The sequence below is a fragment of the Protopterus annectens genome, chromosome 2.part0 (genome assembly GCF_019279795.1).
Source record: "Protopterus annectens isolate FY-2018-M chromosome 2.part0, PAN1.0, whole genome shotgun sequence".
Taxonomy (NCBI): Eukaryota; Metazoa; Chordata; order Ceratodontiformes; family Protopteridae; genus Protopterus; species Protopterus annectens.
In genome coordinates, this window is record NC_056728.1 from 1,305,290,613 (window position 1) to 1,305,307,041 (window position 16,429).

The 16,429-nt window shown below is 41.0% G+C and overlaps 1 protein-coding gene across 1 annotated transcript in view; it reads right to left on the reverse strand.

The window, feature by feature from the left end:
• NSUN7 (NOP2/Sun RNA methyltransferase family member 7) overlaps nucleotides 1-16,429 on the reverse strand; it is a 1,092,683-nt gene that overhangs the window by 505,619 nt on the left and 570,635 nt on the right. Inside the window, exon 6 of the mRNA XM_044061490.1 lies at nucleotides 15,068-15,254. Coding sequence (XP_043917425.1) covers nucleotides 15,068-15,254 — 187 coding nt within the window. The remainder of the gene's footprint in view (nucleotides 1-15,067; nucleotides 15,255-16,429) is intronic.

Below are 16,429 nucleotides of genomic sequence, written 5' to 3' on the forward strand. Positions count from 1 at the left end.
TGTGTTTGGGAGGGTGGTCTGTAGCAGGCTATAAACTGGAAGGCAGTTTTACCCACAGTTAGTTGCATATGGATAGTCTCTGATGCTTCGTGCTGTGCTACCAACCTGGAGGTGTGGGTATCTTTGACGAATACTGATACTCCCCCTCCTTTTGTGGTTCGGTCCAAGTTTTGGGGCCGAAAAGCATGGTATGAGATATAACCTGGTAGTGCTGGGGTGCTCTTGGGAGCCTTGAACCAGGTTTCTGTTACTGCACAGATATCGATGTTCTCCATGCTAAGGAGAGTTTTGAGTGCGTGCATCTTGAGGTTTAGACTTCTGGCGTTGAGTAGCATTACTCTTAGTTTCTTATCCCTTGTGATACCTATGGAGGTGGGTTTGTCTTTTGAGCCTTGCCTAAAAAAGGCACTATGGGGGTAGCAAGAGCCTTTGCCAATATCCGAAAGCCCAGGGGTGACAGGTGTAAGCCGACTGTAGGCGACTCTTTGTTCAGGGGATGGACAGAAGTGGTCGCCTCTGACAACTCCTTCTTGGTGGCTGCCACCACCACCATAGCATCTACCAGGACACCTTTTGGAAGGACTGTTTTATTCTCGGGGGATGTAATACATTTATTTGGCCTCCGGGGGACAGGCTCCACTGAGTCTGGAGACTCCCACGCCTTTCGACAAACTAAATCCATAAGTTCATTGAAAGGTTGAGACACCCAAATGGCGTAAGGGTGAGACCCAAAAGCCTTCAGGTAGACAGCCTCCTTGTCAGAAGGGGTGATGGGCTTCCAGCCACCTCTCTGCTTAAGGATTTCTAGGATGTCTGCAAAGGAGACATCCTCAGAGGGCGACCCTTCTGAGTCATCAAAGTCTGTATCAAATGTGACCGACTCCTCTGGGGAGTCCAATTGCTTCCTCTTACATAATCTCTTGTGAGGGACCTCTTCAGAAGGGCATTCTGGAGAGGTTTCGGAAGAGAAGGATTCACCCACAGGGGCATCCTGAGGCCTTGGGTCTCTACGTCTGTGTGGAATTGGTGTGCTGAGATGGACACCGGTGCCTTTGGGGGAGGAATGACTGGATTTGAGAGTGGGGATGCCCATGACGATAGCACTCTCCTCATCGCCTCGAAAGCTCCCCGCCCATGATCCAAGGAAGCTTCCAGTTACGAAGAACTAGAAGTTTTTCCCGGCACCAAGGGGGTTGGCTCCGAAGCCGATGTAGGAGCCGAACTCACATGCACTGAGCCCCCGAGAGGCAAGTTCAGATCCGAAAAAAAAACTCTAGACCTGACTGGAGAATTTTGGCTCATAGACTCCTCAGACGGCACCGAGGAAGTCGGAGCGGTCGGGGACGTAGATCCTGGAGCAGGTCTCTGCTCCAACAGTTCCACTACCATCAGCTCCATGCATTCCGGCTCCAAGGCCCCAAGTTGGGTCAGAGGAGGAATCGATTATGAAAGGGCATGTCAGGTTGGTTACGAAGCCCTCTGGGTTAATTCTGACAAAAGTTTGGCTAGCGCCGGTGTCCTCAAAAGTCTTCACACCATGCGATCCACAGTATCATCAGAAAGGCTCCTGTAGGATCAAGAGGAGGGAGCTGGAGATCTTAAACAAAACAGGTGACCTTAGTGTGAGAGAAACCGGCTCCAGTTCTGGGGACTGGCTCCAAACTTGGAACACCAATGGCTCTGGTGTAGAAGGAGCCGAGATGGAGGGTCTTTCGGACCCAACAGATTTCAGTTCCGTTGAAGATAATTTGGGCAATTTTTCTGCTGGCTCCAATTGCTCCGAAGATGAAGAAGAAGATCTTTTTGAAGTCTTATCAGATTTTTGAGAGGGAGAAGAAGACTTTTTTTACAGGACTCTGACCTTCTTCCAAGGCCTCTGCAAAGGAAGTTTTCAGTAACCCATTTAACAGCAGCTTATTCTTTCTGTCCTGAAGAACCTTTGAACTAAAGGAGTGACAGACTGAGCAAGATTCCTGCAAATTTACTGCGGCCAGGCAGTATACACACACAGTATGGTCATCTGTGAGTGACATTTTTGAGTGCATTTTCAGCACTTTTGAAACCCTAAAGGTTTTGCCTCTTTTGCTTGCTTAGACAAGGTAGCTACAAAAAAAAAAACAAAATCCAACACAAAGATTACAGTCAATAGGAAGGAAGGCCCTCTAACTTAAGCGGGCTCAGCAGCTCTCTAAATAAAAATGAGCTAGCTCAAAGGAAAAAATATTCCAATCTAGATATTATAAAAAACAGACACCACAGAATTCTAAATTTTAACTACTGGTAAAAGTCAGCTAGTGACACTGCTATAATATAGAGTTAGACAAAAACAAGGCCACCCTAAATATTCCAAATCTAGATAATATAAAACACACTTCTATCTATGCTATATATGTGTGTGTCTGTGTGAGTGTGTATGTGTATATATATATATATATATATATATATATATATATATATATATATATATATATATATATATATATATATATATAGATATATATATAGATATATAGATATAGATATATGTATATATATATATATATATATATATATATATATATATATATATATATGGATTCACTTTATATCCTCGAAATACTGAAATGCTGAAATGCAGTATTTCGAGGCTATAAAGTCGAAACCTAAAAAGAACAAAAACTCAGCGCGAAATTCAAAATCTTGCACACCGGAGATTTTGAATCAGCGCTTCTACTCCACACACACACACACACACACACACACACACACACACACACACACACACACACACACACACACACACACACACACACACACACACACACACACACACACACACACACACACACACACACACACACACACACACACACACACACACACACACACACACACACACACACACACACACACACACACACACACTCACTCCATTCAAACTTTAACTATAGGTAAAAAGTTAACTAGTCACACGTAATATAGGGTTAGAAAAAGACTACCCTATAACTAACTACTTGCATCAATCAAAGAAAAAACCTAACTGCTCAACAAATGAGGCTAGCAAGATAAAAGTACGTGCTCTGTCGGGAAAGGGGAAATAATTTAGGCCTAGATATAACAGCCCAGATACAATAACACACTTAAAAAACACTTTCTAAGTAGACGTTAACTAACAACCTACTATCTATTTGTATTGAAAGAAGGTAAATATTTTAACAATTTAAAGATTATAAGAAACACTTAGCCAAAGCTAGAAGAAGTGGATGATCTGTTTTAGCAGCAAACAAGATCTGCACTAGAGCATCATGGGATAGGGAGAAAACCACAAGCTAGTTGGAGTCCTCGAGCTTTTGTAAATGGCCAATTTCGAACCGATCCAAACCCACAAGTACAGAATGAAGGTGAGATAAGACAACTTCACATTATACACAATTTTAGAAAAATCACTGTTAATCAACTGTTTTTGATAACAACACTAGAGCATAAAAATGTTTAGCACAATAAGTCAGGCAACAGAAAGTAGAAAGGGCTGTTGCCAAGCTTAGGGAGCCTATAACAAGGAAGTTAACAAGAGATCCTCTAGAGATATTAGAAATACTTTGGAAATTCTATGAAAGTCTATACAAAGCAGAGAAATGTGGAAATCAAGAAAAGATACAAATGGAAATGTTTATGGAAGAATTAAATATGCCACGATTAGAGGTAGATGAGTCTCCATTACTAACAGTTAAGAAAGGAGGAGATGAGATAAAAATTGTGATGTATAATCAATCTACAGGAAAGTCCACAGGAATAGATAATATTCTTGTGGAAGTTTGGAAGATAGGAGTGAAAAACTGATAAAGATCTGGAAGGTTTTGTTTAACAGTATTTTAAGAAGAGGAGAAGTTCCAACATCCTGGAAAAAAGCAGTGATAGCAGTAATATCTAAAGATAGTAAAGATCCATCAGATCCAGCTTCATACCGCCCCATTTTAATCCTAAACCATGATTATAACATTTTTATGTCTATGACACCTAAAAGAATGGCAAAGGTGATGCCAAAATTGACAGACATGGATCAATGTGGTTTTGTAGTGGGGAGGCAAACATTTGACAACATTAACAGAACATTGAGGATCCAGAGGGAAGTGAATGCAAGAAAATGCTACTATTGTTGGTGGGTCTTGACGCAGAGAAAGCATTTGGCAGAATAAGCTGGGAGTTTATGAGTAGTGCAATGGAAGCATTTGCATTCCCAGATAAAATTATAAAGTTGATTAGGAGGATATATGAGGGATCAGATGGGAAAATTAAAGTGGGTGGGTTTCTCTCTGATAATTTCTGTTTTAGCAGAGGAACCAGGCAGGGTTGTCCTCATCTCCTTTGTTATTTGCACTACATTTAGAACCACTGGCAAGGAAAATAAGGGACTCAAAAATTCAAGGATATAATTGGTACTGTAGTCATGAAAAGCTGGCTCTGTTTGCAGATGATATTATTTTATACACAATAAAACCTGAAAATGGCATTTCAGTGTTGTGGAGCATTTTGAGGCAGTTTCAAATCTTTTCAAGATACCAAATTAATGAAGGTAAAACAAAGGCGATAGCTATAAATTATGTTCCCACACAAGAATTGGTTCAGCAATATCTATATTCATGGGGACATGATAAAATGAAGTACTTAGAAGTATGGATTAAAAAGAAGTACCTAGGACCATGGATTAAAAAGGATTCTGGTGTGGCAGCTAAAGATATGTGGGGAGAGACTAAACAAAAGACAATACAAAAACTGAGAAATTGGAAGCTCTGTTATATGGATATGGATAGCGAGATGCAAGAAGTTAAAATGTTTTTAGTCCCTTTAGTTTTATACATAGTTCAGGCATGTTTTTAGCAACCCGAGGAGAAGTTGCGGTTAGCAATTAATACATAGCCGAAGGATTTTATCTGGGAGGGGTAGATGGCAAGAGTCAAGTGGGATAAGCTGAACAAGGTGGTTTGGGATTACCCAATTTGAAGGGGTATTTTCAAAGCTACATAGTTAAGCCACCTATACATAGCACAAGCAGAAACCTATAATTCAAGGTGGAAAAGGGATGATGATGAAACAGGAAGGAAGCTTGAGAAACAAGGAGAGACTAGGATTCTGGATGCAGATCCTTAAGGAAAATATCAATAACCATGCAGAATATTATATGCATACAGTAGCAGAAAGTATTCTAAGAACTAAACCAACATGGGAATGGAGAAAGTAGATTCTGCTGATACGGATGACTGCAATTAAGGATACAGACAACAGGCAAGAGGGAGCTGAGATTTACTGGAGAAAAATGGTAAAAGAACCACGGTATTGGGAAGAAATAGAGAAGGAAAGGTAATAGAATGGGAAGAGGCCAAATGTTATTTAAACTGCAGGATAGAGATTGCATTCCCTATCATGGATTGATATCAGAGTATAGGCAAAGAGAAAGAAATAGCAGGGTCCTAAACAAAAGACCAACACTGGTAGAGCTTTTAGTAGACTCTAGAACAGAAGCTACTGTTAAAAAAGGAATAATTAGTAGAGTATACAAAACGTTGCATGACAACTATAAGAATCAATCAGAGGAGGTTAGAAAGGATTGGGAAGAGAGTTTGGATAAGCAATTCACAAAGAAAAATGGGAGAACATATGTATGTCTCCCAAATATGCAACAAAGTCTAGAAGGTTTAGGATATTTGTTTGGAAGTGTTTACATAGATATTTTTATACCCCCAAGTAGACTCCCAATTTAATTTTAACTCGGGAAGACAGCAAATGTTGGAAGTGTGATGGGGAAGAAAGAGGTAACTGGGATCATATTTTTTGGCAGCACAATGAGTTGGCAGACTTTAAAGACTCCCTGAAGACTGCTCTGTCAGACATACTGGTTGAGCAAACTGGTGTATAACTAAGGAAATTATTCATTTCAGCTATGATACAGAATCAGAATTGCCTAGACATAGTAAGGTCTTGCTGAGTCTAACTATGGTGGCTGGCAAAAAAGCAATTACTAGAAAATGGAAATCAAAATCTAAACCAACTTTTCTAGAAGTAGTGAATATGAATACAGTAAAAGAGATAAAATAACTGGAATTGGGATCTTTAGAAAAGGGTAGGAGTAAATTACATAGGAAAAAGGGAACTGTGGAACAATACATGCAGAGGAGGAACAGATTTAAAACCAGGCAGGATTTAAACAAGCTATATAATGTTTGACTGACAATGAGGATGCAACTACAATTTTATCAATATGGTTTGTGATGTATAATATTTGCAACTAAAATTATGTCAATATGGTTTGTTTTCATTTATATAAATGTATGATTGCCTGCGTCATATGTGATAATTTAATAAAGATGTTTCTTTTTGGAAAAAAAAACACTTACTCCAAATTTAGAATGCAGGTCAAGAAGTACTCTTTATCCAAGCCAAATGCTTCTGCTTCAACACATACACATCACCTAACTGATCCCCTTTAGGCATCTCTTCTACTCTCTCAAGATTCATTAAAGATTGACCCACTTTAGAAATTGATGTGTATATATATATATATATATATATATATATATATATATATATATATATATATATATATATATTTATATATATATATATATATATATATATATATATATATACATACATACACACATACTGTACATTACATTCTTATAGGTTCATAGGTTCACAGGTTGATACTAGGCTATCTATTCAATTCGATTTCGAACCACTGTGAAAGATAAATGAAGGCACCAGCACTGTAACACGAAGAATTTATTCCAACACTGCACAGACTAAGCAAACGCTTTCACCACTGGTGAAAGCGTTTGCTTAGTCTGTGCAGTGTTGGAATAAATTCTTCGTGTTACAGTGCTGGTGCCTTCATTTATCTTTCACAGTGGTTCGAAATCGAATTGAATTTTTGGTTGAACCTGCATTGGTTCTTTTGGAGTGTGTTTTTCTTTGATACTAGGCTATCTGCCCTAGGGCATTTATAAGCCTAGCCAGAGTGTGTTTGGCTTTCGCCACCCTTTTAGATTAGTTGACTGTGCCTCTGTATAGTAGGTCACAGAAGGTAGCCCTTTTAAGGTTAGTTTACTGTGCCTCTGTTTAGTAGGGACACAGAAGAGATCCCAGGGGTAAACCTACGATCTCCCATCCACTCGTCAAGATTTCTCTTGAAGAGGGTCATTGAGGGGCTCTGCCTAACATGGATTGGGATTTTGTTCCAGAGTGAGGGGAGCCTCTGGGATATGAATCTGTCCCTGCAGCATGTCCTATTTATTTCTGTGCTGAGGTTTAAGTCCCTGGAGCGTGTAGCTCTAAGGGATTTGGATTTCCTGAGGTGGAGCATGTCCATTAATTCTAGTTTGGACATGGCTTTATACATCAGGCACAGATCGCCACTGAGTAGGCGGTAAGCAACTGAGTAGAGCTGGAGTTTCTTTAGCCTAACTGCGTAGGGCATCTGTTTGAGTCCCTTGATCCTCTTGGTGAGGTACTTTTGGGGTCTTTCCAGATGCTGCAGGTGTCGGGTAAGGTACATCCCAAATGGGGCATTGTATTCAATTATGGGCCTGATGAGTGATGAGTAGAGGGGCACAATGACCTCTCTTGATCTAGATGTGAACCCTTTCGTGATAAGGTGGGCTATATCGAAGGTCTTTCTAACCACTCTGGCAACGTGATTGTCAAAGGAGAGATTGCTATCTACTTGGGTCCCCAAATCCCTAATTACTTCTTCCATACTTAATGGATTACCACCTATGTGATAATTTGTGGGCACTTTGTTTTTCCCAAAGGGGATGACTATGCACTTTTTGTCATTTAGCTTTAGGCCATGGCTCTGGCATCAGTTATCCGTCTCTGTGAGACCCTTTTGGAGGATGCTTGTGTCAGTCAGCGAGTAGATTATGGCACCCAGTTTGCAGTCATCTTCGAACTTGGTCAGCCATAGTCCTCCCGTGTTAGCCTGTACCTTAGAGAAATACATACCGAACAAGAGAGGTCCCAGGACTGAGCCTTGTGGGATGCCACTTGTAACTGGTTTAGAGTCTGACATGGCACCTGCAATTCTGACCATGTGGGTTCTATCCCTGAGCCAGTTTGCAACCCATCTTGTGACATAGGGGTTGATATTTAAGCTGGCGAGCTTATTTATGATGCCCGAGTGGGGTATTGTGTCGAAGGCTTTTGCGAGGTCCAGGTAGGCTGTGTGGACTACCTTCCCTTCATCTATGGCCTTGGTGACTGTTTCAAAGAAGTCGACCGTGTTCAAGAGGCAAGATCTGCCCTTAACAAAGCCTAATTGGGTAGGATCCAGTGTTTGGAGGTTCCCAATGTCTTTGTTTATGAGTTCCATGATGATACGCTCCATAGCTTTGCAGACCAGGCTAGTCAAGCTTATAGGGCGATAGTTTCCGGGGTCCTTTGTGGCACCACCTTTGTGGAGTGGGACCACTGTTGCTGTACGCCATTCCTTGGGTACATATCCTGTAGTAAGGCTGAGACTGAACAGTGACTTTATGTGAGGGTTCAGTTCTTCTTGGAGCTCGTGTAAGATGCAGCCCGGGACACCATCCGGTCCCATTGATGCTGTGTTTTTTGCTTTGGAAAGGGCAGCTCTCACATGTGCATCTGTGATGTCAGGGAGGCTACACTCTGTTGAGATAGACATTTGCTCTTTTGGGGGTGAAGGGGGGGAGAAGTTTGCACTGCACCTGTCTGTCAGGATGTTGGCAATGTCTGTGGGTTCAGTGTATTTTTTGTCATTTTGCACTAACTCAGAGCATATCTGGGAGTTGCCACCCAGGTTCCTGACATAACTAAAGAAGGCCTTGTGATTATCTTTAGCATCTTGTGCAATTTTTCTTTCGAAGCTGGCCTTAGATGATTTTGTGAGGGATCATAGTTTCTTGCTAGTACTGATCAGAGATGCCTTCCCTTTTTAGGATTTTGTTCTATCATGTAGTAGCTTCCTCCTTCTGTTGTATAGCTTATTTATGGCTGGGGTCCACCAGACAGGTCTCCTGCCTTTGGAGGAGTGAGTCTTGGTTTTATTTGGGATAGCATGATCCATACATTCCTGTAGGTGTCCATAGAATGCGTTTGTAAAGGATTCTGCGGTTTGGGCCGTATTTTCCACTGGCCCGGGGGCTTTGAAGGATTCCACCTCGGTTTTGAGAAGTGTGAAGTTTGCTTTTGAGAAGTTCTTCACCGTGGTTTCCTTGGCTGGGGGTGGGGACGGGATATGGATGTCCAGTGAGTTTAATTTATGGTCAGATCTTACCAATGAGGGGTATACCTCTAGTATGGAACATAGAGTCCCCATGTTGGTGATGATCAGGTCCAATATGTTTTCCCCTCTTGTGGGAGTGTTGACCAGTTGTTCCATAGCATTTGAGTTTATAAATTCTAGGAACCGTTGGGCGAGGGTGTTGGGGCTTGAGTAGTGTTCCCAGTCTATGTTTGGGTAGTTGAAGTCACCCAATATAATGGTGTTTGGAGAGACCTTCATATTCTCCAGTGTTCTCAGGAAAGCCGAGTGGGGTTCCTGAGTTTGGGAGGGTGGTCTGTAGCAGGCTACAAACTGAAAGGCAGTTTTGCCCACTGTTAGTTGCACATGGATGGTCTCCGGTACTTCGTGCAGTGCCACTAACCTGGAGGTGTGGGTATCTTTGATGAATATGGATAATCCCCCTCCTTTTGTGTTTTGGTCCGAGTTTTGGGGCTGAAAAGCATGGTATGGGGTATAACCTGGTAGTGCTGGGGTGCTCTCGGGAGCCTTAAACCAGGTTTCTGTTACTGCACAGATATCGATATTCTCTATACTGAGGAGAGCCTCGAGTGCATGCATCTTGAGGTTTAGACCTGGCGTTGAGCAGCATTACCCTTAGTTTCTTTTTCCTTGTGTTGTCTATGGAGGTGGGTTTGTCTTTTGAGCCTTGCCTAAGCACTATGGGGGTGGCAAGAGCCTTAGCCAGTATTCGAAAGCCCAGGGGTGACAGGTGCAAGCCGTCCCTAGCGAAGCAATGTAGCTTGTCGAGCATGTCATCCCAGGCTGACAGACACTGGATCCCTTTTGAATGACACCAATACTTTAGCCAATTGTTAAAATTGATCATTTTGTCTTTATACTGTGACATCATTCTTGGTGAGGGTAAGATGCTACTCAAGGTCAGGGTCATACCGGCCTGGGCTACATGCTCAGAGAGCTCCTCTTTGTCTCTTTTCATGTAATCCAGGGAGGTACGTCTCAGGTCATTCACACCAGCATGGACAATGACGGAGTCATATTTGTACTTGCTTTGGAGTGTCCTGAGTGCTTGTGTTATGTGGCAGATCTTGGCACCCGACAGGCAGCTTACAGTGACCTTCTCCTTGTTCAGCCTGGTGAGTGGGACGTCAGTGTGTCTGACAATAGAGTCACCTATTACAAGTGTATTAGGTGTGTTGTTTAGCCTTAAGGGCTGTGACTGTGTGGCACACTGACTTTGTGAACTATGTGATACGTGGGTATTGTTGTGGGGTAGCGGTTGCTTGGATGTCTGCTTCGGCGGTCTCTGCTGCTTGGGCAGATTTTTATTTAGAGCCTCTGAGTATGTTTTTGTGTGCTTATGTGTTTGGTTTGCTGTTGCGATACGTCTATGTGAGACTGGATTTGTGGTGTGTGTGATTACCTTCTCCTCCTGACTGACTGCGCCAGTACTGGGTTGAGAGAGCTCAGCCTGCAGTTTGGCTATATAGTTGCAACTCTCACATATATTTGCTTGTTGGGAGGAGGAGAGGGTGGTCTGTGTACATAAGGCAGTTGTAACATTGCCTCAAGATTCCCATATTCACCAGCTGGACTGGAGAGTAAACCCGAAACTGACTTTTGGACATGCCAGAATAGTATAAGGAACTACTTTTTGACTAATCAAAAAGGACCAATAGGGAGCCAAGTACTTAAAGGGAGTATAAGAGGGTGTAGTGCTTTAGTTTATTAGTGCTTACTTATAAGATTACTTATACAAGCAACTGCAGGGCTTTAAAATTAACATAGAGTGCTTACTTTGAGATTTAGAACAGTTCTAAGGGAAATAGTGAAGAGCAGACTTTGTGGAGCCGGGAATAGTTTAAACCCATTTAAGCAGCGCTGCCCGATGCTGCGCTATGCACAAAATCTTGCAAAACCGTGCAAATGCGGATTTTAAAGCAGGGAAACTGAAAGAGATAGGAATTGACCCAAAACATCCAATAAACTATTAGTTTCAGGGCTGAAACCACTCCTCCAGGGACAGATAGGCTGCTCAAAGCTCCCCACTCTCACTTGTGAACAGAGAAGCTTCCTCCTATCCAAGTAAGGATATGGGCAACACAGGAAACTATACCACAGGAATTCAGCAAAATCTGAAATCTGGACTAATCTAGTTCAGCAAAGGCAGGAAAAGAGAATATTTTTTTTGTTTTTTTCAGGAAACAGCAGAAAAACACAAAGAAAACACTGTAAATGCTATATACAGGCTACCGTACTTTAGTGTGTAGCCTACAACAGTTATACAATACAAAAACAACTTAAATTGATATAAAACAAATGCAAAAACTGTAAAAAGCAGAAGGCAAATGCAATTTAAACTTTTTAAAGCACAGATCAGTTAGAAATTCGCTTTTTAGGCGGGAAAAGGCAGTCGGAGCAAAAAACAGAGAAAAAAATACTTAAATCTGGAAAAGTCTCTCTTTATTCTCTCTGTTGCCTGTATCACTCTGTAGGACACCACGAGGAGTTGTGCGGAGTTGTATACTGGCGCAAAACCGCGCAAATGCGGGTTTTAAAGCAGGGAAACTGAAAGAGATAGGAATTGACCCGAAACGGCCAATAAGCTACTAGTTTCAGAATTGAGACCACTCCTCCAGGGACAGATAGGCAGCTCAAAGCTCCCCACTCTCACTGGTGAACAGAGAAGCTTCCTCCTATCCAAGTACGGATATGGGCAACACAAGAAACTATACCATAGTCCGGAATTCAGCAAAACCTGAAATCTGGACTAATCTAGTTCAGCAAAGGCAGGAAAAGAGATTTTTTTTTGTTTGTTTTTTTTTTGTTTTTTTCAGGAAACAGCAGAAAAACACACAGAAAACACTGTAAATGCTATAAACAGGCTAGCGCACTTTAGTGTGTAGCCTACAACAGTTATAAATAGAAAAAAGACTTAAATTGATATAAAACAAGTGTAAAAACTGTAAAATGCAGAAGGCAAATGCAATTTAAACTTTTTAAAGCACAGATCAGTTAGAAATTTGCTTTTTAGGCGGGAAAAGGCAGTCGGAGCAAAAAAACAGATAAAAAAAATACTTAAATCTGGAAAAGTCTCTCTTGGGTCTCTCTGTTGCCTGTATCACTCTGCAGGACACCACAAGGAGCTGTGCGGAGTTGTATACTGGCGCAAAACTGTGCAAATGCAGGTTTTAAAGCAGGGAAACTGAAAGAGATAGGAATTGACCCAAAACGGACAATAAGCTACTAGTTTCAGGGCTGAGACCACTCCTCCAGGGACAGATAGGCTGTTCAAAGCTCCCCACTCTCACTGGTGAACAGAGAAGCTTCCTCCTATCCAAGTAAGGATATGGGCAACACAGGAAACTATACCACAGTCTGTAATTCAGCAAAACCTGAAATCTGGACTAATCTAGTTCAGCAAAGGTGGGAAAAGTGAATATTTTTTTTTGCTTTTTTCAGGAAACAGCAGAAAAACGCACAGAAAACACTGTAAATGCTATAAACAGGCAAGCGCACTTTAGGGTGTAGCCTACAACAGTTATACAATGCAAAAATGACAAATTGATATAAAACAAGTGCAAAAACTGTAAAAAGCAGAAGGCAAATGCAATTTAAACTTTTTAAAGCACAGACCAGTTAGAAATTCGCTTTTTAGGCGGGAAAAGGCAGTCGGAGCAAAAAAACAGAGAAAAAATACTTAAATCTGGAAAAGTCTCTCTTGGGTCTCTCTGTTGCCTGTATCACTCTGCACGACACACGAGGAGATGTGTGGAGTTGTATACTGGCGCAAAACCGCGCAAATGTGGGTTTTAAAGCAGGGAAACTGAAAGAGATAGGAATTGACCGAAAACAGCCAATAAGCTACTAGTTTCAGGGCTGAGACCACTCCTCCAGGGACAGATAGGCTGCTCAAAGCTCCCCACTCTCACTGGTGAACAGAGAAGCTTCCTCCTATCCAAGTAAGGATATGGGCAACACAGGAACTATACCACAGTCCGGAATTCAGCAAAAACTGAAATCTGGACTAATCTAGTTCAGCAAAGGTGGGAAAAGAGAATATTTTTTTGTTTTATTTTCAGGAAACAGCAGAAAAACACACAAAAAACACTGTAAATGCTATAAACAGGCTAGCAGACTTTAGTGTGTAGCCTACAACAATTATACAATACAAAAATGACTTAAATTGATATAAAACAAGTGCAAAAACTGTAAAAAGCAGAAGGCAAATGCAATTTAAACTTTTTAAAGCACAGATCAGTTAGAAATTTGTTTTTTAGGCGGGAAAAGGCAGTCAGAGCAAAAAAACAGAGAAAAAAATACTTAAATCTGGAAAAGTCTCTCTTGGGTCTCTCTGTTGCCTGTATCACTCTGCAGGACACCACTAGGAGCTGTGTGGAGTTGTATACTTGCTTGACTGTACTGTACTATGCTTGTTCAGCAGAATGCATATACACAGTTTTGTTTTCTATGTAATTAATCAGAACTACTCGTACCTCTCAACCTCTCTGCCCAAGACATCTGGACAAAGCCTGCTATAATGGGGGACAAAGGCCCAAAGATAGGGACAGATTTTAAATATTGCTTTTTAAACCTAAAAAGTAGATAGAATAACAGGATTTGTGTTAAAATGCATTTATAAAGGATATGAAGTCTGAAACTCAAATGATTTGCCAGAAAACCACAAATTTTATGAGGAACAAATCAAATTTTTGAGGCAAAAATCTGGACAGTTGAGAGGTAGGGAACTACTCTGTTATTGTTTACATTCCTGTATTTTTTTGTGAAATGTTTTGTATTTCACTCAGTCTAAGCCTGAAGTTGGTCAATACTGATCAGTGTATTAACGTGGTTAACAAACATAAATAAATAAATAATTTCAAGTGTTAAACAACAGCAAATGTAAAATTAGAATGACATGGGCCAGACCTCACATCAAAGACATTAAAACCTGTTTCAGATAAACTGAGAACAGTTTTGCAGATGTGAAGGCCAGAAGACAAGGTGACATTACAAAAGTTTTTAGGAAGTATGCATTATGCTGCAAAGTTTGTACATCATATATCTAAAATAAATATACTACTAAAAAAACTGTTGAAGGATGAGTTAGCCTGGGAATGGAGCTGACAGCAGTTTTGAGATATGCAGCCAACTAACTGCAGATAATTCAGTATTAAAATTATACAACAAGAAGTTAATTTCAAGACACAGAGCGAGAAAAGTCCTGTGAGACAACTGGTTGTGGCTTAATTAGTGACTCAGACACAGATGGATAACCTGGGGTGATAGGAATAATAAGGCAAATGTCTGCTCAACTTTCTTAGGGGAGGTTCAAATGGCTTCCCCAAGGTACAAATTGCATATCAGATTTCCCAGAGGAAACTGAAGAACAAATGGAAGAGTTTATTACTGTGTGTGTGTGGGGGGGGGGGGGGGGTAGACACTGATGGTTACATTAATCAAAAAATGGGTGACACAATTTCTATCTGTCAACCTAACACTTAACTCCAGTCATGTCTGGGCATATGCACAAATGACCTTGGGGTCATACAGTTAAAAACCTCAGTCCGCTGTTGAGATGATGACCTCACACCCGGTTTGCTTCAGTTCTACCCTTAGCCCGAGAGAACAAATGAGTTAATATGGTAGGCTGGGAAGGTTGCATAATGGTCTGAAAGGGAATGGAACCAAAAAAAAGTACTATGAGAAAAATAAGCAAGTTGTTTTCATGCAGATGCCCGAATGGTACAGCAACTTGGGCTTAACCTAGAAACAAATAAGTATTATGCAGAGTTAACACTCCTCCACAAGATATTTTTCACTCACCTGTATTATAAGCTTGCGTTCAGCAAAAAGCTTTAGTTCAGAAATTTGCTCCTTCACACAAGCAGGGAAAATGAGTGCATCAGGGCACTGTTTGTCCTTGTAGAATGTGTATTTAGTAGAATCACCCAAGAAGGACGATATTTCAGAGAATTCCTCCTGCTTCAAATAACTGCAAACTTCACCAAGGCTGTCAAATGAAAACATTCAATTAGATGCTCTGCTAATAAGTATAAGAAGAAGACATTTATTCTTAATGTACCATTTTTCTTCTTTTGAACAAAATGTAGCGATTCTCTAAATCCTCAACATTCTGGCATGTCTCAATGAGGTAAATGGATAAAGCCCTGGCTATGGCCCTGACAACCTGTCTTTGAGTAGTGGTTTGGGTGCTTGATGGCACAGGCATGCATAATAAGCATACCAGTTCTGGAAGGTAGTGAGTGTACCCAGACGTGTACCCAGGCACACCCTTATACTTGATCTCTGGTGAAGTCCAGGGATACTGAGGGCCATTGTCTTTAGGGTAGCAGAGCTGTGGCCGGATCAGATGGTGAAGTGTGGATGATACATCTGTAAAGCCCACTGCATGCCTTTTCCTGGAATGGGTCAGGTGCACAGAGGGGGAAGGTATCTAGAAGTAAATACATACCTTGGCAGTAATATGACACTGCCCCACAACTTCTGAATTTTCTCACAAGCCTTTAACATAGGTTGGAATTAGTCTGAGGGTAGTTGGTTTGGTAGATCTGGTGAAAGAGGACAGGAACAGGATTAAGTAGCTTAAGTCAGCTACTGAGAGCCAAAACATGCCGAAAATAACTATATTCCAATCATACTCAATGCACACCATATCCTGCAAGACCAAACTGCACACTTTCTAACCAAAATTTGTATATAGTTGTCTTATTACCACATCAAAATAGTATAAATGTGATCAGCAGTCTGAAATCCATAGTTACATATCTATTACTAGTTACATCTCGCAAGAAAAAAGTATGCTGAACATGCCTCCTGTGATGCAGCAACCAAGTCAAACGATACACTGTTAATTTATCAGTTGATCTACTAGAGGTCCCTCATTGAGAGCTCTTTGGTTGGGTATTACTTTTTTCTCAATCAGTATTTAGCATTTAGCAAATAAATTTCACATTTGAGAATGTCTGTGCACTTGGATAATGTATGCTGTGATATAAGGCGACAGCTACATAAGTTCATCTATGGAACCCATCAGTTCAACCTCTGCTCTGATTTGCTGCAGTGCTGACTTCCACTGTAAAATGAAAAGTATAGTATGTGGTATTTAGACTGAGACATGCATTTTGCTTTGCCAGCTTAACATAAGGAAATGCACACATCAACCAT